A 23,926-nucleotide genomic window follows, 5' to 3' on the forward strand; every position below is an offset into this window, starting at 1 on the left:
CTCAACACATTAAATGAACTTCTCCAGTCCTCAGTGGTTCCTTCCCCTAAGTCAGCCTCTTAGAAACTCACAGCCTATGAAAACAAGAGTTCAAGAAACAAAAAGAAAAAAAAAAAAAACCTAAACTCAAAGAGTTTCTCAGGAGCACAACGAGCTTCTTACCTTTCTAGACCGGCCAGTGAGTTTCAACTTTCGTCGTTTGAGGTTTTTTTTTTTTTTTTTTTAACTGTTAGTGCGGTTTTTTTTTAAAAAAAAAACAAAACTGTAATTCTCTTTTAGTGAAAAAGTATATATCCCTGCCTTGTTTCTTCCACAGATTGCAAACTCTTCAAGGGAGGGGGTGGAGGATAGTGTTGAGGGGCTTTTAGCAAGTAGCAGCGTCCCGCTCTGGCCGAGACGGCCGCTCTCCGTCAGCCCGGTGTGCGCCGCCCGCCGTCGCGCTCCCCCGCCCCGCGCCGCAGGTGGACTCGTCCGTGACGTCACGAGGACGCTACCCAATCAGAGGCGGCGTTTGGGAAATTTTAAACTCCAAGGCGGGTCGGCCCCTGCGCCCCGAAGTGCCGACGGCGGAGGGTCTCGGCCATTTTTCCGGGGCCCGGCGGGAGAGGATGGCGGAGGAGGGAGCCGTGGCGGTCTGCGTGCGAGTCCGGCCGCTCAGCGGCAGGTAGGCGGCCCCGGACCGCGGCGGGGCGCGCACGGCGGCCGGCGGCGCGGGCCCGAGCGGGAGTCCCGCGGCCTTGCCGGAGCCGCTTCCCGGGGGCAGGAACTCGGGGCTGACCCGCTTTGGGCCGGGGTTCCCCGGCCTGGGAAGTGACGGGGGAGGATCCGCGAGCTGGAAGGTACTTTCCAGCTGCGACAGTCGCTGCACGCGAACGCGGGCTCGCCGGCCTCCGAGACCTTGCCGGCCGCGCTGGCTGTCTTCCCGCCGCTCAGGCTCCTCCCCGCGTTCCACGCCCTAAAGCGGCCGTGAGTGTCTTCCCGTTACCCGTCGCGGTCGTCTGACGCTCGACCGGCCGTCTCTGAACTCCCTGAGGGCAAGGACTAGCCTGTCGCATTGTGTTCAACGGTCCGGGCGCGGTGGCTCCCGCCTGGAACCCCAGCACTCCGGGAGGCCCAGGCGGGAGGATCGCTGGAGGTCAGGAGTTCGAGGCCAGCCTGAGCAAGAGCCAGACCCCATGTCTACTAAAAATAGAAAGAAATTAGCTGGACAACTAAAATATATATAGAAAAAATTAGCCAGGCGTGGTGGCTCACGCCTGTAGTCCCAGCACTCCGGGAGGCCGAGGCGGGAGGATCGCTGGAGGTCAGGAGTTCGAGACCAGCCTGAGCAAGAGCAACCCCGTCTCTACTAAAAATAGAAAGAAATTATCTGGACAGCTAAAAATATATATAGGAAAAATTAGCCGGGCATGGTGGCGCATGCCTGTAGTCCCAGCTACTCGGGAGGCTGAGGCAGGAGGATCGCTTGAGCTCAGGAGTCTGAGGTTGCTGTGAGCGAGGCTGACGCCACGGCACTCACTCTAGCCTGGGCAACAAAGCGACACTCTGTCTCAAAAAAAAAAAAAAAAAGACGAGCCTGGGCAATACATGGATACACCAGCCCCAACCCCCTACAAAAAATACAGGCATGGTGACACAGGCCTGTAGTCCTATCTACTTGGAATGCTGAGCCAGGAGATTGCTTGAGCCCAGGAGTTTGAGGTTGCAGTGAGCTATGATTGTACCCCTGCACTCTAGTGCCAGCACCAGAGCAAGACCCTATCTCAAAATAAAATAAATATTCTTCAAAAGACGAAATCTTAAATTATTCCTTCCTATAACATAACTTTTATGACCAATTATGCTAAAATGCAGTATTATTATATTTTTAGAGAAGAAGCACTTGGAGAAACTGCCCAAGTTTACTGGAAAACTGACAATAATGCCATTTATCAAGTTGATGGAAGTAAATCCTTCAATTTTGGTAAGATATAATAGGATCAAAAATTAGCTTGTTGGCCGGGTGTGGTGGCTCACGCCTGTCATCCTAGCACTCTGGGAGGCCGAGGCAGGATCGCTTGAGGTCAGGAATTTGAGACCAGCCTGAGCAAGAGCGAGACCCCATCCCTACCAAAAAATAGAAAGAAATTATCTGAACAACTAAAAATATATAGAAAAAATTAGCCGGGCATGATGGCATATGCCTGTAGTCCCAGCGACTCAGGAGGCTGAGGCAGAAGGATCACTTAAGCCCAGGAGTTTGCGGTTGCTGTGAGCTAGGCTGACGCCACGGCACTCTAACAAAAAAAAAAAAAAATTAGCTTGTTATCCTTTTGCTATTAAGAGTACACAAGGCTTATCAATAATACTAGATTTATTACTAAAGATGAGACTACGCCTTTTGTAAACTGCTTCATTGGAAACAAAAAATTGTTTAGCCATCATGTATGCTAAGTGAGATAATAAATTGATATTTAAAGCACAGTTACATAATTTGTATCCAGACAGATTCCAGACCCCCATGTGCAACCACTATGGCCTACTGCCTTGTAAAAACACACAGAATCATTAACTTGTAATATATTTTTTGTTTTTGAGGACCAAAACATTTTACCTCAAGGAGAGGTTCTCTCAAAGGACCAAAAAGTCGAAGAAAATACTGTCTTAAATATTTTATCATCCTAGATTGACAATTTTATTTCTTTGGGTAATTACTAATTCAGAATGAAAACACATTTGATTTATTTGGTTTAACTGCAAATGTGTTGTTGTTTTGTAGATCGTGTCTTTCATAGTAATGAAACTACTAAAAATGTGTATGAAGAAATAGCAGCACCAATCATCGATTCTGCCATACAAGGCTACAATGGTTTGTATTCGCTCAGTGTTGCAGAAACATTTTAGTCTTGGGTGTCTGTGCAACAAGTATTGATAGTTTTACCCACTGCAGATTCGTTTTTAATCTTTGTGTGTGTGTATTTTGTTTGTTCAGGGACTATATTTGCCTATGGGCAGACTGCTTCAGGAAAAACGTATACTATGATGGGTTCGGAAGATCACTTGGGAGTTATACCCAGGGCAATTCATGACATTTTCCAAAAAATTAAGAAGGTAAATAACTTAGCTGACTTTCTAGTATAAACTGGTAAAAGTAGCAACAATCTTAGTGTTTTTCTTGTGTAATAATAAAAGGAAGTAAATTTACAGCTATCTCTTGATTATCCATAGGGAAAGAAGAGAGGCATAGCACAGATTTACCTTTATCCCCACAAACTTACTTTTTAAAGCTTAAAGTTCTTTCATTCTTTCCCTTGAATCCTGCAACGGTAATACTTTCAACAAAAAGTAGTCATTAAGGAAGAGGAAAATCTTATCCGAATGGTTTGCTCCTCATTGCCTTTAACTACTAGCTAGTGATTATAAAGGAACAGTGAAAAGTGGGTGCAGGTGAAGGAGAAGGGAAGTACAAGGCCAGAGTAGGCAACCTAATTAGTTAAGACTTGGTTTTAAATTAGCGTTTTCATTAAAATAAGAACATCTAATGGTAGAGTTTTATTTTGAGCCTGGAGAGGTGGAATGAGTGCTCTCCTCTTCTAATTTTATGATACATTACTTTTCATTATTTCTGAAACAATGCTTTTATATTTTTGTGTTTATTGTCAGCATAGAATCATGGGTTTTATTTTACAAACATAACTTCCTTCTTTACCTCTTTAATATAAGCACATAAGCATACAATACTAGGTTTTCATAATTGGATGCTCACTGGTGTTTTTACATATTTTTTCTTCCAGTTTCCTGATAGGGAATTTCTCTTGCGTGTGTCTTACATGGAGATATACAATGAAACCATTACAGATTTATTCTGTGGCACTCAAAAAATGAAACCTTTAATAATTCGAGAAGATGTCAATGTGAGTAACAGACATTATAATCAACTTACTTACTGGGATTAAATAATATGTATAGTTTAAAAATACTGTTAGCTCTAATAGGTTTAAGTGCCTAAAAATAGCAACAGGGAAGTATCAAGTTAGAATTTAGTGTGCTTTGGTATAGGAATTAAATTATTCATGGAGTTGCTTGTTATATTCTTATAGAATAATGATTCCATTTTCCACCTTTAACTTCCACAAATGAACTCTGTAATAGTTTGAACCTTCTTTTTGAAAAGCAGACTTTTAAGTGACTTCTATTTCTTTAATCTTTCCGCAATTAAACTTGTTTCAGAGGAATGTATATGTTGCTGATCTCACAGAAGAAGTGGTTTATACATCAGAAATGGCTCTGAAATGGATCACAAAGGGAGAAAGTAAGACTTTCTGCTGTACTTCTTTAAAACCCTTATAAAAGCTATCTTTTCAATCAAGTGTGTTTAGACTTCAAATCATACTTCATTAAGTTAAAATGAAAATTACTATTTTTCGTTGGATTTTAATGTATCTGCAGCTGAAATATAACTCATTTTTACAGAGAACAGACATTATGGAAAAACAAAAATGAATCAGAGAAGCAGTCGTTCTCATACAATTTTTAGGATGGTAGGTAATATTCTCTCTCTCTGTCTTTCTCTTTTACAACATCTGGTGGTAGGGTTTTATTTTGAGCCTAGAGAGTTGAACTGGACGCACTCCTCTTCTTATTTTATGGTACTTTATTTTTCATTATTCCGTGTAACAATGCACTAATTTTTATGCAAGTTGCCTTTTCTATCTAGATTTTGGAAAGCAGAGAGAAAGGTGAGCCTTCTAATTGTGAAGGGTCTGTGAAGGTGTCCCATTTGGTGAGTATAAATGAGCCATGATAAAGTACTGTATGCGCCTAAAACAAAAGTTAATTTAGCTGCTGGGTATTTGGTTTAATATGAACTGTTAACTAAATGGGGGGTGGGGGGAACTATCAATTGGCAGTTTCATCTTGTCAGTAGCATCAAATTACTAGCTGAAATGTTGTAGGAAAAATTGAGAGGGTCTTTCTTGCTGTTAATGTCATGGCTGTCGTCTCCTAAAAGTTAGATGTAGGAACTATAGGAGTTGAGGCTTCCTCTACCCACTAATGAAGTAGGTTTTTTTCTGTACACATTTAAGAGTTTAAGTACTCTTAGAATTTGGGGATTTTTTTTTTTTTTAATCTCAGCCAGTATGATTTAGACTTGTGTGATTAACAAAAATCTAGGTGGGATGGTTAAAAAATAAATCACATTATTGAAGGCTTTTCTTAAGTACAATAAGAAAATATATTTTGTATTATAAACATAGTGTTTTAGGCTATAAATCTCTTGAAGATGGAAGACTGATACTGCATTCATCTTTGTAGCCCCAACACATTGCGTATTACATAGTTTATGTTCAATACATGTTTGTTGAATAAGTGAATATAAGCATTATGCAAACATTCCTTTTCTCCACAAAGTAAACTTCCCATTTCCTTCTTGCTGCACAGTATCACTGTCTTTTAACTCCTTTCCTCTCCTTTACCTTTATTGCTTTATTCTCTGTCTTCAGGGCCTTCGTTCTTTAGCTTGATGTGGATATGATTTAAGATTACCCTATTTGATTTAAAAAACATCAGGGGAAGAAAGTAATAATATGTTTATTCATTTTCATATTTTATAAAATCAAAATTCTTAATATCCAATCCTAACTTCACTTTAGTTATTTTGCTATAAAAGTATATAACTTATTTTAATCTTTAATTTTTGTTTTAATCTTTTGATATTTAATCTTTAATCTTGTTTTAATTTAACAACAAAAAAAACCCCAAAACCTAACCTCTGTTTTGTATTCCTACCCTGGCCTTTGACAATTCACTATAATTTAACGTTTCTCTTAATAATTTAGCTTTAATACTCTTGGCACCATCAGTGATGTATTTGGTGATTTTCCTCAGATTCCCTGATGCTCTGTCATTTATGGTCCAGGTGGGCCAACCCTCCAGGCTACCCAACGACTGTAAGAATCTTCCTGGAAAGAAGTCTTCCCCAAAGAGTGGACTTCTGGCTCTTTAGAGGTGGAGATATTCTGTCTAGATTTTGAGGTTGTCTCTTGGCCTTGGTGGGATAATAATATTCAGTTTCTCTTAGCTCGTTCCTTCTCTGTTTTCTCCCATGGCTTCTTTTGTCCTCCCCTACTAACAAAAACTCGGAAGTGTTCTGTGGCCTTTCTTACTTGAAGTTACTGCCCTCGGGCATTCTATCATCATTTCTGTGTTGATTACTGCCATATATATATTTTATAGTCTCTAAGTCCTAATTCATATCTTCCTAAAGATTGTTATGATTGTGTCCCGCTGTTATCTCAAACTTCAATATACATAAAACCAAATTAATTTCTTCCAACCATAATGAATATTCTTTTCTTCTGATAAAACAAACATTATCTCAATTACCTAGGCTGGAAACCTGAGTTTTTTGACTCATCTTTTTCTGCCTTTCTCTTTGTTCACTTGTCTCATTTCTTACTGATTCTACCTTTGAACATTCCTCTGGGTCTTATGCTCATTTAGGTTCTCATCTCTTTTGAATTACTACATCAGTCTCCTCGACTTTGGTCTTCCTTTCTTCAGTACATCATACAGATTTCTAGTATACTCACAACTGCTTTGTTATGTTGTCTTCCCTGGACAAGAGGTAGCCACTCTTCACCAGTTTAACTTTACTTCCTTCTGTTCCGCAGGAATGGACTGGGCCTCTTAGTGTCTTTGACTATGAAAGCTGGTTGCCATCTATACCTTCCTCCTACTGCCCTCATTACTACTTTGCCCATTTATTATGCATCTAAGTCATGGTAGTGGATATCATGCAAGAAAAATTAGACTTCCTTGAGTATTTTAGAGAAAGAAGTACCTGAGGTAGTACTATAAAACAATAGCACATAAATACCTGTATGCTCTTGAAAATCTCCATAGAGAGAGATAACTTAAAGCTCATTCTTTTTAAGACAGGGTCTTGCTCTGTCGCCTGGGTTAGAGTGCAGTGGGGTCATCAGAGCTCATTCCTACCTCAAATTCCCGGGCTCAACCCATCTTCCCTCCTCAGCCTCCCGAGCTGGAACTACAGGCACACCACCATGCCTGGCTCATTTTTCTGTCTTTTTATAGAGATGGGGTCCTGCCATGTTGCTCAGGCTCGTCTTAAACTCCTGTCCTATCCTCCCATCTCAGCCTTCCAAAGTGCTAGGATTACAGGTGTGAGCCGCCGTGCTTGGTCTCTACCTTTCTTTTAACACATTCAGGATATTTGATGAACCTTTATTATGTTCTGAGCATGCTGCCGGGCTCTAAGATTAAACGAATAAACAAGACATCCCTGCGCTAACTCACAGGTAGTCTCCCTGGCCCAAACTGCTGCCACCTCTCACTGGGATCCCTGCACCAGCCTCCCAGTGAGGCCGCCTGCGGCCATTCTTGCCCTTCTTCAATCCATCCTCCACCAGGGACCACAGTGGATCCTTTAGGAAGTTGAATCGGGTCGTATCACTCCCTTGTGGGAAGCCCTCTGATGGCTTCCCAATGCATTTAGAAAATTCAGACTTCTTAAGCTTGCTCACAAAGTCCTGCATAATCTGACGCCTGCCTACGTCTGTTACCCTGTCTTCTCCTGTCTTCACTTCACCAGCTGTCCCACTTTGTGAATTCACCAAGCACATTCTGCTTTGTGACCAGGTGTCCTGGCTGTTCTTTCTGACTAGACTACAGTGTCCCTTGATCTTTTCATATCTGGCCCCCACCTCTCTGTCACTTAGATCTTAGCTTAATGCCAGGCCTTTCCCTGCCACCCCATCCAGCGAATCTACTCAGTCCCTCCCTCTGTCCTCTTCCAACTCTATATGTATATTATCTCTGTTACACTCATCGCAATGTGTTTCTTACTTGTCTGTCTTTTTTCTCTTCTAATCAGCGTTCTTTCTGTAGAATGTAAGTTCCATGAGAGCAGAGACCTTATTTGTTTGGTTCATTGCTGTATCCCCGCACCTAATGCACCACCTGGGGCATGATAAGCAGTCACTTTTTCAGCAATATTTGTGAAACAAAAGAGAGGTCCATGCTTTTAAAGATGCTACGGTGTAGTTAGTGACACAAATGACTGGCCCAATAGAATAAGTGCTCCAAGAATAAGTCCCATCTGTAAATAAGTCTATAAGTATTTATTAGGAGTTCTGGATATGCAGTTGAAGGAGCAGTTCATTCAAGATGTAGGGGAAGAAGGATAAAGTATGCAGAGCTATCTTGAGGAGGTAACATTTGCCCTGGTTCTTGAATAAAGAATAAGGGCAGACTGGAACATTAGAACTAACTGAACAAAGGCAATAGCAAAAAGCTGCTGCTTGGAGGTATAGAAGTATGGAGGGGTGTTTGGAGAATAGTGAGGAGTTCGGCTAGAGAGGTAAGAGTGAAGGATGGATAGATATAAAGCTGGAGCAATGGAAGTGCCAGGTTGTGAAGAATCATTCACCATGGCATCGTTTTGGACTTTGTGGGAAACAGAACCTACACTGGCAGAATTATGGAAAATATATTATAAAGAAGGAAAGGTAGAGAACAGTTTGACTCATAAAAGGGAATGCCTAAAGAGTGAGCTGGGAAACAAGGATACAGATGGGATATTCAAATATGGCATGTATTTAAAATGTTCTTTTGGTAGTTTGGATTTTATTATTTCAAAATACCTTTCCTAAAGATTTATTTCATCTATCTTACAGAATTTGGTTGACCTTGCAGGCAGTGAAAGAGCTGCTCAAACAGGAGCTGAAGGTAATAAAAACTCATGAAATACATGAGTCTTTTTTTTTTTTAATAGAATGCCCAGTTTAATTTGAATTTATAATAATCAAGGAATATTTTACCATAAGTATTTCTCAAACATTGCATTACGGAAATACCAAAATGGTATTTAAGGTAATAAAAAATAGCAAATGTACTGAGAGACTATCAAATATTGCATGAGACATACTTAATACTAAAAAATTATTCATTGTTTACCTGAAATTCAAATTTAACTGGGCATCCTTTATTTTAATTTGCTAAGCCTAATACAATCAAAGAAATATATTAGTCTTAATGTCTTACTGTTCTTTTATTGGATAAAAAGTACCACAGGACATTTTTAGAAACTGATAAAATAATAATAGTAATCGTTTTCTGATAAAAAGTCTTTAACATAAAAATTGGTATCTGATCAGCATGCAGTGAGATGGGTTTTTTTAAAAAATTAGCATTTGTATCTGGCTGATTATTTGCTTTGCTCTACTATAGCATCAATTAAAAAACTAAAATTATGCAATTAGTAAGATTGCATAGTTTGAAAGCCCATGAGATTATCATGAAAATCATCTAAAGTTGGAAAATTAATAAGGAAATTAAGAAAGTGAGGTATAAAATTAATATACAGGTATAAATAAGTCATAAACAAAAACCAGTCATAATATTTAGCAGACAAAAAAACTCCATTTACAATAATGACTCAAAAGATGTGATACCTAGGAAGGAGCACAACAAAGTTTGCACAAGACTGATATAAAGAACACCTTAAATTAGACATGAAGGATACAAACAAATACTTGGAAAAATGGAAAAGCATACTTAGATGGGAAGATTCAAAATCACAAAGATGTCAGGCCTCTCTATGTTAATTTCTAGATTTATCACAATCCTAATAAAAATAAAATAATACATTTTTGTGTTGCTTAGATAAGGTGATTTTAAAATTTGCATCAAAAAATAAAAAGAGGCCGGGCGCGGTGGCTCACGCCTGTAATCCTAGCACTCTGGGAGGCCGAGGCGGGTGGATTGCTCAAGGTCAGGAGTTCGAGACCAGCCTGAGCGAGACCCCGTCTCTACTAAAAATAGAACGACATTATATGGACAACTAAAAATCTATATAGAAAAAATTAGCCGGGCATAGTGGCGCATGCCTGTAGTCCCAGCTACTCGGGAGGCTGAGGCAGGAGGATCGCTTAAGCCGAGGAGTCTGAGGTTGCTGTGAGCTAAGCTGACGCCACGGCACTCACTCTAGCCTGGGCAACAAAGTGAGACTCTGTCTCAACAAAAAAAAAAAAAAATAAAAAGAGACAAGACTAGCCAGGAAAATTCTGAAAGTGGAGTTTAGCCCTACAAAATAGTAAAACATGTTATGATACCGTAGTAAAACAGTGTGAATTGTCAGTCCAGTGGAAGAGAATAGAAAATCCAACAAGAGTTCCAAGTACATACAGAACTTAGAATATAATAAAGATGATCTTCGATTTGTGAGGAAAAGACAGCTTATACCTGAGTTGATACCCATTTGAAAATAAAAAAGGTTGGATTCATACATCATGCCATACACCAAGGAATGCATTATAAATGACTCAAAGAAGTCAGTGTCAAAACAGAATCACAAAAATTATTGGAAGTCAATTTACAGTGGGAAAGACCTATTCTAACCATGACACAAAGTATAGAACCTTAAAAGAAAAGCCTAAGAGAAACCAATAGAAAACCGGGCAAAGACTATGAATACATGCTCCGGTGGGTTTAGCTCATGACTGCACTCTTGCCATACGCCATGAGAAGAGCTGCGGACCCCAGGAGGATGAGATTTGTGCAGCAGAGCTGAGCTCATTAGTAGAGCCACTCAACCGAGCCTGGCCTACATCCACACCAGTCTATCCTCAGAACTGTGGATAAGAAATGTTTGTTTTAGCTGATTTGTTAAGTAGCAATATTACAGCAATAGCTAACTAATGAACCTGTGAAATAACATCTATTCAGAATTATTTGTTCCAGTACTTTTTGCATAAGCAATGGATCGGAAACCTACATGTCCCTTAACAGGGGGTGGGGTAAATAAATTTAGGTACATTTATACAATGGAAATCTGTGCTATAAAGGGATGAAAAAGACCAGTGTTTACTGATATGGAGATTTTTCAAGATATGTTACCAAATGAAGAAAAGCAAAGTACAAAGTAGTGTGTATGGACTGTGAATATTTGTATCAATAGGGAAGGGAGGAAATGAATATATGGACTTTTGTTTCTAAAAATCTCTGGAAGAATAAACATCATAATAACTGGTTTCTTGGTAGAAGGACAGGAACTGGTTGAATGGGGGATAAAAGTGGAAGGGAGCTTTTTCAGAGTGTGCTTTTTTTTTCTTTATGAGCCATGTAAGCACATTAACAAAAAGTAAGAAATTAGAGACTAATTTCATTGCAAGTCCATGGTTGCCTTTATTTAGAGGTTAAAAAAATAGATGTGAACTGAAGTATTAGAGGAGCTCTTCTAGGAAACAGGCTTTGTATCCCTCATTCTTTTCTCCCTTTTCATCTTTTTACTGTTTCTCTCAGGTGATAACCTTTTCGATTCACTTAATAGCTGATAGCAACAGGAAGAGAGCTCCGTCTACCAGTGAGATATTAAAGGTGGGCTCAGGTCTAATACTAAGCATAAACTTTAGCATCTGATCCTTTAATTCTTGATTATTTTATAAACTACTGACAAATAAGTTTGTCATCTAGAGAAGGAGACAAGTTCAGTTTTCATATTTGTGTAACAAATTCAGGTGTGCGACTCAAGGAAGGCTGTAATATAAATCGAAGCTTGTTTATTTTGGGACAAGTGATCAAGAAACTTAGTGATGGACAAATTGGGTAAGTTTATCCCCTTACACACTTTCCAAATATGCTTATGTTTTTCATTACATTGAAAAGTATAGTATTTTGGTGACTCAAGTACACTGATTTCTTCCATATATTCAAAAGTTTTTATGATTCTTTCTATTTTAAATATTTACAAGTTGTTAGTTTTAATCTGCCTCATATAGCTTGTAAAAAATTAATTTTTAAAACTGTGGCTGATTTAAGTGTTCTACATTAAAAACCATCTTCCTTTGTTATATAAAAATTCTTAATCTTTTTCTTCCTAAACTCATTTTTTGCTAAGCGGTTTCATAAATTATCGAGATAGCAAATTAACACGAATTCTCCAGAATTCCTTGGGAGGAAATGCAAAAACTCGTATTATCTGCACAATTACTCCAGTGTCTTTTGATGAAACCCTTACAACTCTCCAGGTGAGTTCGATTTTTATCTGAGCTTAATATGGAAGAAGAAAAATTACCTACTAACATTAGGCATAGGTTTTTTAAATCGATTAATACATTTGTTATAATAAAATTGATGTGTTCTCGACTAAATAGCATTCCTTAGTTTAATTTTCCCAGACTTAATTTCTATCTCACCTCCATGATTTTTGCCACATCCAGCACTATTTTACTGAAATTGACTTGATATTTTTCTTTAAATAACTCACTTTTTATACTTAATGTATGATAAAAGGAAACTTTTATATCTGTCCTATCAATGAAAAACTACTATTACTTGTCACAAATAGAAGGTAACAAAAAAATTGTGTGTGTGTAACAAAATAATTCTTAAATTCCTGCCACCTGTTTACTTTCTTTGCTCTGAGCCAAAGGCCTGCATTTACTGTTTTAAAAAGGAAAGGAAAAATGAGAAATGTCAGTAGAATAGCTTTCTCAAAGAAGGATTTGATGTTATTTAATGGTCCCCTTCAGGTACCCACTTAAAGTTGTTTGTGGTAGTCATACTCTGAAAAGCATTGCTTTAGCTGTTGAGCACTGGACCAAGGTAACGTCAGAGGTACAAAGATAGAAACTGGAGTCCCTGACTTAACAGAATTTATGAACTCTGTGACAAGACCGATAACACTTTTCTTCTAACGTGGTTGCCTTGGATTAATAGTTAAGTGAGCAAGAAGTAGGATAGAGTTAAAAGGAAAGAGAGAGACTTTTGGCTGGAAGCAAAACTTCAGAGTAGAGGGAGCATGTGCTCTGGACCTTGAGGGGTCAATGGTATCCCAATAAGCTGGTGTTTGTAGGTTCTCTGTTAGTACCTGTCTTCAAAATATCTTTTTTCTTCTGAAGACTATCAGCCAGGGTATGTTACAGAACACTGTTACAAGAACATGGAATGTTCCCTGTGTTCAAGAGTATTAAGCCAACTAGAAAGATTGGCTTGCTTTCTTTTAAGAGAATTGAGTACAAGAAACCTAAATATTAAGTTAGAATTTGTTTTAGTGTTGAGCACTTAGCACTTTGGGTTTTGTTTTTTTTCCCCCTAGTTTGCCAGCACTGCTAAATATATGAAGAATACGCCTTATGTTAATGAGGTATCAAGCGATGAAGCTCTCCTGAAACGATATAGAAAAGAAATAATGGATCTTAAAAAACAATTAGAGGAGGTATGTATGAACCACTTATTTCAGTAAAGAGCAGAAAGTGATTTATAAGGCAATCTGCCCAAATGATCAGAGATTCCATCTGAGTTGCCACAACATAAGTTTAAAACAGTTTTTAACCAAGAATAAATTAATTCGTAAAAATTTTAGTTAAATTTACTATAAACTATAAGATTTGGGGTTTTTAAAAATTATTTTAGATTTTCTTTTTCATTTTCAAAAGACAAAATCTGAGATTATGAAATGGACCAGGTAGAGATATTTAAAACTTTCCATAAATACATATGAATTACATTTAAAAGAGAGGCCATGTAGAGTTATTTACGACTACTTCCTATATTTTCATGTAATCCTGAGGTCCTCTTCTTCCCCTAAGATAGCAATCTAATAATAAGCATAATCACCTATCATTTTAGTTCATTTTAACCATCATGGTCCCTTATTTTATAAAAATTTTACATATTAGTGATCTTTTTAAAAATTAGCTAAAATATCAAGTGGTAATCTTAGGAGAACATCTTACCTTTACTGTGGGTATTCAAGTCTGTTTTATGACTTCTGCCTATTATTCATACATTCTTGGCAATTAATGGAATTGTTATAACAGCATTATTATTTTATACATGCATATAGATAGTAAGAAGAAATGTATATTTTACTTTATTACAAGTTTGAGAAATGATTATGATAACTCTACTTTGGTTTTCTGCAGTTAGGCCATATGTTATTTCAGTAAAATTAAAATTCTCATAGTGAGAATTAAAATTCACATAGAAATTTAATATTCTGTTCTTTTAAGCTACTTTGAAGGTTTTAAAATCTAGCTACATTTATTATGTTATAGGTTTCTTCAGAGACTCGCGCCCGGGCAATGGAGAAAGACCAATTAGCCCAACTTTTGGAAGAAAAAGATTTGCTTCAAAAAGTACAGAATGAGAAAATTGAAAACTTAACACGGATGCTGGTAACCTCTTCTTCCCTGACATCACAACAGGAATTAAAGGTAAAATTTAAAAGATGACTGCTTAAACTTGGGATTTGGGATAGAATTGATATTTCTATATGCTACTAATATAGTTATGCACTTACCTTCTCATACAGTACATTCAAGAAACCCAGAACATTCTGTGTGTCTGCCTACACGTCAACTACACCTAAGAGGTTCATTGAAAATACCTGATTCCCACATGTAAAGAATTCTAATTCAGGAAGCCTGGAATACAGTTAAAGAATCTATTTGCAATATGCCTCTTAATGAGGTTTAATACAACTGACTGGGTGATTGGAAACCACAGGTTTCCAGGCTATGTGGGAGTATTTTCTATTTAAAGAACAGAAATATTGGCCGGGCGCGGTGGCTCACGCCTGTAATCCTAGCACTCTGGGAGGCCGAGGTGGGCGGATCGTTTGAGCTCAGGAGTTCGAGACCAGCCTGAGCAAGAGCGAGACCCCATCTCTACTAAAAATAGAAAGAAATTATCTGGACAGCTAAAAATATATATAGAAAAAATGAGCCGGGCATGGTGGCGCATGCCTGTAGTCCCAGCTACTCGGGAGGCTGAGACAGGAGGATTGCTTGAGCTCAGGAGTTTGAGGTTGCTGTGAGCTAGGCTGACGCCAACGGCACTCACTCTAGCCTGGGCAACAGAGTGAGACTCTGTCTCAAAAAAAAAAAAAAAAAAAAAAAAAAAAAAGAACAGAAATATTAATCTCAGGAAAATTGATCCAGAATATGAATCAATGTAGTGATCAAAATTCTGGCTTCCAGTTTGTATACTTTTTGTTATTAATAGGACAGGGGTTTATTCATCCAATAGACATTTCTGGGGTATGAGAGTTGTCATGGTTAAGAGAATGGCCTCTGGGGCTGGATCGCCTGGATCTGAATCCTGGTTTTGTCAATTGCTAACTCTTGAGTTTGGACAATTTCTTGAATTCACTTTGTTACTGTTGCCTTATCTGTGGGATAACTTGATACCTACCTCATAGGGTTGTTGCAAGAATTAAATGAGATAATACATAGAGTGTGCATAACGGAACGCTTTCCACATAGCAAATTCTCAATAAATGCACGCTATTAACATTACTGCGAATAGGCATATGTGCAAGCCACCATGCTAGGTACACAGAAGACACTCAAGAACTGTGGGTTGACTGAGTGATGAGTAGGAAATAGCCCAGTGGATGGCTTAGGGAAGAATGTTCCAGGTGGAGACCTGTATGTACAAAAGCTTGGAGTTGTGAAGCAGCATGACATGTATTCCTTGGACTCAAGATTTTCTGGTGGCAGGGGCATTTTAAACCACATTGAGGGATTTAAATGTGACATTATGCTAGGGACAAAGAAAAGCCGTATGTGACATCAGAATTGCGGTTTAGAAAGATGTAGCTGCTGTGCTGATCACATTGGCTGGGCCTCCACAAGGATTGTGGCTCCGGAAAAGGAACAAATTGGATAAAGTGGAGAGCTATTTGCGAGGCAGACTCAACAGGACTTTGTGATTGGAATTTGGGGGCAGGGACAGGGAGATGTCCAGAATGACGTGCAAGTATTGCTTGCCTTCCTGGATAGCAGGTGGCAGTATTCATTGAGTGAAGCGACACTGAATGGAGAGCAGTGGAGATGCTGAACGTTTTATTTGGTACTTCCTCAGTTTGAGATGGCGGGCAGTGGAAATGCAAATACATGAAAATAAGGTAGAAGAGCTAAGATACAGTTAGTCGATTTGGGCATTAACTACTACAGATCTAAATTAAAGTCACGGGAATGAATGAGCTTGTTCAGTGAACATGTTGAGAATGAAAATAACAGAAGGCCAAGGGCAAAATCTCAAGAAATAACTTTTCAGATGAAGGCAGAAAAAGAATCCATAAAGGAACCCAGGTTTAGCGCTAGAATTAAGAATGAAATGAGGTGAATACGGTAACTGAGGAAAGAGAATATTTCAGGCAGCCAGTGGTCTTGGTGTCACAGTCTGCCAAGAACTTAAATAAGGTAAAGATAGACAAAAATTCTTTACATTTAGAAACGAGGAGCTCATTTGCAAACGTAATTTGAGTTATGTGGTGGGGGTGAAAGCCAACTTACAGGGTGAGATGGCCCATAGGGATGGGGTCTTGAATATATTACAAGGAATTGGCCTTAGATAGGAGAAAGACCTCTTGAATTGTAACAAACACAGAGGAGAGGACAGGCCTCTGTGCAAGCAGTACTTCTATAAATGTAAGCGTACACTTTCTTTGTGGAATAAGTTTAATTTTTCTGCAGATGTGGCAGGTGATGGTAGAGTCACATGTTTGCAGAGATACTAAGGGTTTGAAATAGTGTAGCCTTTGTAGCTAATGGAAAAGAAAGCCGACGGGGGGGAGAGGAGCCCTGCCATGTAGCATTAAGGACCTGATTAACGTTGGCAGCCAGTCTCCTGGCTTTGTGGCTCTGGCAGTGCTCAGGAGGCTGATAAAGGCTCAGAACGCAGTGTATTCACTGGGTATACATCGTGTGGTATAGGTGTGAGGCACAGAAAATGGGGCAAGTAATTTGAGGATATTGACTTCAAATGTCAAACGTGATTAAAATAATGATATGGAGTCTAAGATGATGAGATGAGAAGCAAGAGGGAGCTGGCCAGAAGAAAGTCATACAACAAGGGAATAGAGTACCTCGTAAGCTAAATAGCTGTAATGGGATTAACCCAATGAATGAGTTGGGAGGATGGAAACTGGAGTAAGAGCAGAAGGTCTAGGATTTAGGTTTATGAGTTTCACATAGTGACAAGGTCCAGGGGTGGCATTGGGAGCAAATGAGCTTGAGCTAAAGGTTATGGGAGTCAAGGACGTTTATATGACTGGGCTTTTGCAGAGTGGGCTGTGGAAAATGCTGTTCATTTCAAGCAGAAGGGCAGCGTGTGGAGAGGCTTGAGAGAGCACGTAGTATGTTCTGGAGACAACAGATAATCTGGAGAGGCAATGTGGTAGGGTAGGCTCTGAACTTGTAGGCATGAGCTCAGCCACCAGCTGGCTGTACAACCTTAAACAACTTCTCCAAACTTGTTCAGGCACCCAGCTCATATATTAAAAGGATCTAGTAAGAGAACATAGCTCATACGGTTGTTGAGAGGATCACATAAGATGAGATGGTGCGTGTACCTAGTAAAGGCGCAAGAGAAGAGTTGAGACTGTGAAACCTGGAAAAACACACACACTTAAGAGTCAGGCAGAGGAACAGAAAGCAGCAAAGCGGAGTGAGCAGTAAGGACAGCCAGCTGGGTAGGATCAGAAGTTGGAAACAGAGGGGTCCCTGAAGGGATGAGGAGCCAATGGATAAATGATGAGAGAGAACAAAGTAGGAAAAAAAGAAAATGGTAGCTAGAGCGAAGTCTTACTTATTTTTAAAAAAACTCAACCAGAGAGGCTTGAGCATTTGTGAAGCAGAGAGGAGGGAGTCGGTGGAGATGACAGATGGACACATAACTGAATGAGCAAGTCTCAAGAGAGAAAGGAAGCAACGAGGTGAGGGGCACTGGTGGAGGCATTTGCTTTACCAAGGAAACTGGAAGGGAGTTGGCATTGGGAAGTACCCTGTGAAAGATTTGTTTGCTGAGGGAAGTTCAGATGGGCTACCTGTGATATTACCTGCGATCTGTTCCTTCCCAGTTAGGGCTGGTACCCACAGGGGGTCGCTACAGTGATGGCAGCAGCAGCTGTCCCTCCTGTCTCATGACAGATTGTTTCAATGGTTGTAAGTCAACAACTTCCTTTCAAATAAGTCCCAAAGAAGCTTGTAAGTAACACTTCAAATAAAAAGTGAAATTTGAACAGTAGTTTGATCATATTATTATACTATGGGCTTAAACACTCATTTGAAAAGTTTGAGTATATTTTCTGATCTTGGGATGGCCTTAGACTAGTAAGATATCAAACTAGGCTCAATAAAAATTCTACCAAGTGAGTGGTTTTCAAAAATAGAAACTAGTTACCTTGTTTGAAACCAGACCTCTGTGACATAATTTTGATTTTTTTTCTTTAGGCTAAAAGAAAACGAAGAGTTACTTGGTGCCTTGGCAAAATTAACAAAATGAAGGACTCAAACTATGCAGGTGGATTTCAAATGCCAACAACTGTAACAACAAAAACACATAAGCCTGCTATAACTCTATTAGGAGAAATCGATGAATGTGAGTTCTTTTTCAAGTGAATCTACTTGTAATTATAAAATTATAAAAGCCTCCTTATAAAGAGAAGCTAGTTATAACTTAGTTCATGTGATAAACATGATTTTTAAATAAAGTGTGTGTATATTCCGGATGTGATTACAATGGAGATTATGATAAAAATAAGTAATTTTAAGAAAGTAAACATTTATGAAGTTCTTTATTCCAAATCTCTTAAGAATGATGCACTATAGGGAAGCACACAAGAGAAAGGTGTTTTTGTTTCTTTGTTCTAATTATCCAATTAAATTATTAATGATATAACATCTACCTTAAACATTGCTAATCTTGAAAGGGTGGCATTTACATAAGAATCTGTTTCAAAATTATGTCTCCAGGCCGGGCGCGGTGGCTCACGCCTGTAATCCTAGCTCTCTGGGAGGCCGAGGTGGGCGGATCGTTTGAGCTCAGGAGTTCGAGACCAGCTCTGAGCAAGAGCGAGACCCCACCTCTAAAAATAGAAAGAAATTATATGGACAGCTAAAAATATATATAGAAAAAATTAGCCGGGCATGGTGGTGCATGCCTGTAGTCCCAGCTACTCGGGAGGCTGAGACAGGAGGATCGCTTGAGCCCAGGAGTTTGAGGTTGCTGTGAGCTAGGCTGACGCCACGGCACTCACTCTAGCCTGGGCAACAGAGTGAGACTCTGTCTCAAAAAAAAAAAAAAAAAAAAAAAAAAAAAAAATATGTCTCCAACATTATAATCTACTTTGGGGAGCATCTTAAAATCTACTTACAGGGACCAAATTTCAAATTCAGAATTTGTCCTTTTTACCTATATTTCATTAAGGATCTTGTATTTTATCACTCATTCATACCAGTTATTGTAAGTCACACAAAAAAAGAAAGACCACATGTGTTAATGTAATTTTGGCATTCATACTCTAAACACATATTAGCTAATTTGAGCTTATTTATTACCTCTGATTGAATTTTTTTTAGAGATCTTTGAATTAGGAAATTCAATAAATATGTTTATGGATAAATTTCTTTTTCCCCTAATTACAGCTCTCTGTTCAGAGTCTGATTTTTGCAGTAACACTCTTGATACATTAACTGAAATAGAGTGGAATCCAGCAACAAAGCTGCTAAATCAGGTAATTCAATGTATTTTATAGAACATAATCTTTTTGCTCTTTTTAAAATTCTTTTCTGATTGGATTTTGTTGTTGTAGCACATTACTAGCTCTGACTTAATTTCAGTTACAATTGTGGCTCTGAAGAAGGCTTCACTCACTCTTTATATTTATACTTGATAACTATGAGGCATCTAGAGGAAGGCTAAAAATGTCATAAGGCAAGTGTGTCCTAATAGGTAAAACTTTGCTTCTAGCTCTTCACTAGCAGACCTTTGTATCTGTGATGTCTGTGAAGTTTCTGTTTTGCCTTAGGAAATACCATGAGGATAAAAAGATTGATTTTAAAAGTGTCAAAATTCTCAGGCAGATAGAATGTACAGATCGATACATTAGGGAGGGGTCATTTTTCCAGATAATACTATAAATAAAGATATGTAGTTTCATCAAAACCTTAAGAAAGAAGGAATACTGTGGTAAATAATAAAATAAGTTTAGATTCCATGTTCACTTTCTAGATTGTTCATGTTCAAAGACACATAGTTGTATAATGTATTTATTAAAGGAAATTTCATTTTTATTTTGGAATACAATTGCAGTGCTTTTTGTTGTTGTTGTTGTTGAGACAGAGTCTCACTCTGTCGCCCAGGCTAGAGTGAGTGCCGTGGCATCAGCCTAGCTCACAGCAACCTCAAACTCCTGGGCTCAAGCGATCCTCCTGCCTCAGCCTCCCGAGTAGCTGGGACTACAGGCATGCGCCACTATGCCCGGCTAATTTTTTCTATATATATTTTTAGCTGTCCATATAATGTCTTTCTATGTTTAGTAGAAACAGGGTCTCGCTCTTGCTCAGGCTGGTCTCAAACTCCTGATCTCGAGCGATCCACCTGCCTCGGCCTCCCAGAGTGCTGGGATGACAGGCGTGAGCCACCGCGCCCAGCCTACAGTGCTTCTTATTATCATTAGTTAATGCCTATAAAGTACCTAGACAAAGTGCTTTTGTGTTCCTGAGACATACTCTAAAGGTTTGTTGTTTTTTTAAAAATCTCTGGTGTAAGCTTTTTTTTTTAACTTGTAGTATAACTCTTTCTCATCATAGTAGAGAAAGTTGGAATAGGCCTCTTTGAGTATGGTAAAACATAGCCATACTCAAACCCATACTGTTAGTTTTAGAAGTCAATAAATAATATGTTTCCCTTCCTGAATTCAGAGCCATCTGAAACATTAAATAGGATTTGGGGAATTAAATTATCAGCTTTATTACTGAAGCATTTGAGGATTTGTAGCCAAATAAACTTTCCAATATGCATCTTATCTTCCCAGTTGAACTTTGCCTGTCAGGCACAGGCAACATGATTTATTTATATGATACTCCTTTCAAAATAATCTATTCTAAATGAGCCACTTTACCAAAATGTAGACCATTAGAAAGTTATTAAAGAAAAGAATGGCTTAAACCACCGAATGAATCAAAGTTAAATTAATTACTTAATTAATCCAAATTTTAGTTAAGGCAACAAAGCATATATGATATGAATTCCCTCTGATTGGAAAATCTGTTTTTGTTTATAATAGGAAAATGTAGAAAGTGAGTTGAACTCACTTCGTGCTAACTACGATAACCTGGTAATAGACTATGAACAACTAAGAACAGAAAAAGAAGAAATGGAATTGAAATTAAAAGAAAAGAATGATTTAGATGAATTTGAGGCTCTGGAAAGAAAAACTAATAAAGATCAAGAGGTGAGAGATAGAAAATGTGAAACTACTCTAAAGTATACTTTTAAAAGAAGTCTCATTCTCTTTTTTGATAGCGTAAACATTTATTAAATTTAATTTTTAAATTCACAGATAACATTATGTTTTAATTGTGTACAGCATGATGTTTTGAGGTATTGTGATACGGCTACTCTAGCTAAATAACAAATCCACTGCCTCACATAGGTATCATTTTTGTGGTGATAGCACCTACCGTCTACTTTTTACAGTTTTTAAGAATATAATATATAGTCATTAACTATACTCATCTACTGTGCAACAGATCTCTTGAAATTTATTCTTTCTATCTCACAGTACTTACGTATCATCTGACCAAGATTTCCCTCTCCCCCTTCCTCTTAACCACCGTTTACTTTCTCTTACAAGAAATCGACTTTTGTAGGTTCTGCATTTGTGTGAGATCATGTAGTATTTGTCTTTCTCTGACTGGCTTATTTCATTCACTTAACATCATATTCTTCAGGTTTATTCATAGTGCTGAAAATGGCAGGATTTCATTCTTTCATATAATTCAATGGTAGTGCATTATGTCTATGTACCAAACTTTTCCTTTCTTTTTTTTTTTTTTTTTTGAGACAGAGTCTCGCTCTGTTGCCCAGCCTAGAGTGCCATGGCATCAGCCTAGCTCACAGCAACCTCAAACTCCTGAGCTCAAGGGATCCTCCTGCCTCAGCCTCCCGAGTAGCTGGGATTACAGGCATGCACCACCATGCCCGGCTAATTTTTTCTGTATATATTTTTAGTTGTCCAGTTAATTTCTTTCTATTTTTAGTAGAGACGGGGTCTCGCTCTTGCTCAGGCTGGTCTCGAACTCCTGAGCTCAAACGATCCGCCTGTCTCGGCCTCCCAGAGTGCTAGGATTACAAGCGTGAGCCACCACGCCCGGCCAACTTTCTTTATCCATCCTTCAGTTGATGGACACTTAGGTTGGTTCCATATCTTGCCTATTGTGAATAGTGCTGCAATAAACATGAGTGCAGAGCTCACTCTGACATACTGATACGATTTCCTTTGTGTGTATACCCAGTACTGGGGTTGCTGGATCATACGGTAATTCTATTTTCAATTTTTCGAGGAACCCTCCTTCTATTATCCCTACAATCCCACCAATATTTTAAAAGAGTTCCGTTTTCTCCACATACTTGCCAAAATGTTCTCTTTTATCTTTTTGATAACAGCCATTCTAACTAAGTTGAGGTAATACTTCACTATGGTTTGGATGAGTGATGTTGAGCATTTTTTCATGTACCTGCTGGCCATTTGTATGTCTTCTTTGGAGAAACATTTCTTCAGGACTTATACCCATCTTTTACTAGGGTTATTTGGTTATTTGGATTTTTGCTATTGAGTGTTTTGAGTTCCTTATATAATTTGGATATTAATAGTTGATCAGATGTATAGTGTACAAACATTTTCTCCCATTCTGTAGATTGTCTCTTCACTCTGTTAATTGTTTTCTTTGCTGTGCAGAAGCTTTTTAGTTCAATGTAATCCCATTTGTCTATTTTTGCTTTTGTTACTTGTGACTTTGAGGACTTATCCAAAAAATTCTTGCCAAATATCCTGTCTCATTAGTGGTCTGGTTAGATTTTTTATTTCTTTGTAATTCAGTCTTAGTAGGTTACAGACATTTATCCATTTCTTCTAGATTTTCCAATTTGTTGGCATATAATTGTTCATAATAGTCTCTCATGATCCTTGGTATTTCTGTGGCTTCAGTTGTAATGTCTCCGTTTTCATCCCTATAGCTAAGCCCTTTGAGAAACGAAGCTTTTCCAGGTTTAAACCTGGGAGTGCAATTGCCAGATCTCTCACCTGTGTGTTGTTAGGCACCCTCAAAACAACCCTCCTAGGTCTGGGGCTCCACAGGGGTTTCACAACCTCCTGCCTGAATCCGAAGTCTCCCACAGAGAGTTTTGTCTGTAGTGGGTGCAGAATTCTCGTGGGGGGATGTAAACAGGTCACCTCCTGTTCCGCCATCTTCCTGATATCGCTCAGAAGTATTCTCTGAAAGATGTTTATTTCTAAGATTGAGATATTCAGTATCTAACCATTTTTCAGATGTACACACAATTTAGAGATTGTAAGAAATATTTAATTCATTTATGCTGTTTTATAGTTGAGTCATATTTGTTTCCCTTGTGCTTACACAAGAGAAGAAAGAATTAAAAGTATCTATGGGAGGGTTTGGTGTATCTGCCTCTTGGTAGACTTATCTTGAGGAAATAGTTTCCTTATAGTTCCTATATTATCAATATTTCATTTATCGAGCATGCCATAAATGTGCCTAGAGCATAGCCATTTCCTGCTGAGACCAATATGAATTTTAATATCTAGCTGACTGTTTTATATATGGATGTTGCATATTAATGGATTCCTTTTCCTTAGAACGAAAGTATATTCCTAAATAGTTAAAACATTGGAATAACTGGAGAAGCTGATTTTGCATATTTTATTTTTCTTTCTCCATGTAAGAGAGTCATTGTGAAAATTAGTATACCTAATACTAAACAGTTTTAATGGAACTTTTTAGAAATAAAGCATATGACTAATTTTCTACGTATGTAATATTAATATTAGGCTACATGTTAAGAGACCCTAATCCAGAAACCGTCAGGCTATAGAATCACAAATTATCCAAAA

The 23,926-nt window shown here is 38.4% G+C and overlaps 1 protein-coding gene across 1 annotated transcript in view; it reads left to right on the forward strand.

Moving 5' to 3' along the window:
* Positions 1-608: 608 nt before the first annotated feature.
* CENPE (centromere protein E) overlaps positions 609-23,926 on the forward strand; it is a 71,319-nt gene continuing 48,001 nt past the window's right edge. Inside the window, 16 exon segments of the mRNA XM_069459151.1 lie at positions 609-664; positions 1,872-1,963; positions 2,759-2,848; positions 2,972-3,090; positions 3,774-3,893; positions 4,210-4,291; positions 4,453-4,520; positions 4,697-4,762; positions 8,679-8,730; positions 11,520-11,607; positions 11,900-12,029; positions 13,100-13,219; positions 14,061-14,219; positions 18,243-18,390; positions 19,437-19,525; positions 21,080-21,247. Of these exon segments, the coding sequence (XP_069315252.1) occupies positions 609-664; positions 1,872-1,963; positions 2,759-2,848; positions 2,972-3,090; positions 3,774-3,893; positions 4,210-4,291; positions 4,453-4,520; positions 4,697-4,762; positions 8,679-8,730; positions 11,520-11,607; positions 11,900-12,029; positions 13,100-13,219; positions 14,061-14,219; positions 18,243-18,390; positions 19,437-19,525; positions 21,080-21,247 (1,647 nt within the window).

This window comes from Eulemur rufifrons, chromosome 26 (genome assembly GCF_041146395.1).
Source record: "Eulemur rufifrons isolate Redbay chromosome 26, OSU_ERuf_1, whole genome shotgun sequence".
In the NCBI taxonomy this organism is placed as follows: Eukaryota; Metazoa; Chordata; class Mammalia; order Primates; family Lemuridae; genus Eulemur; species Eulemur rufifrons.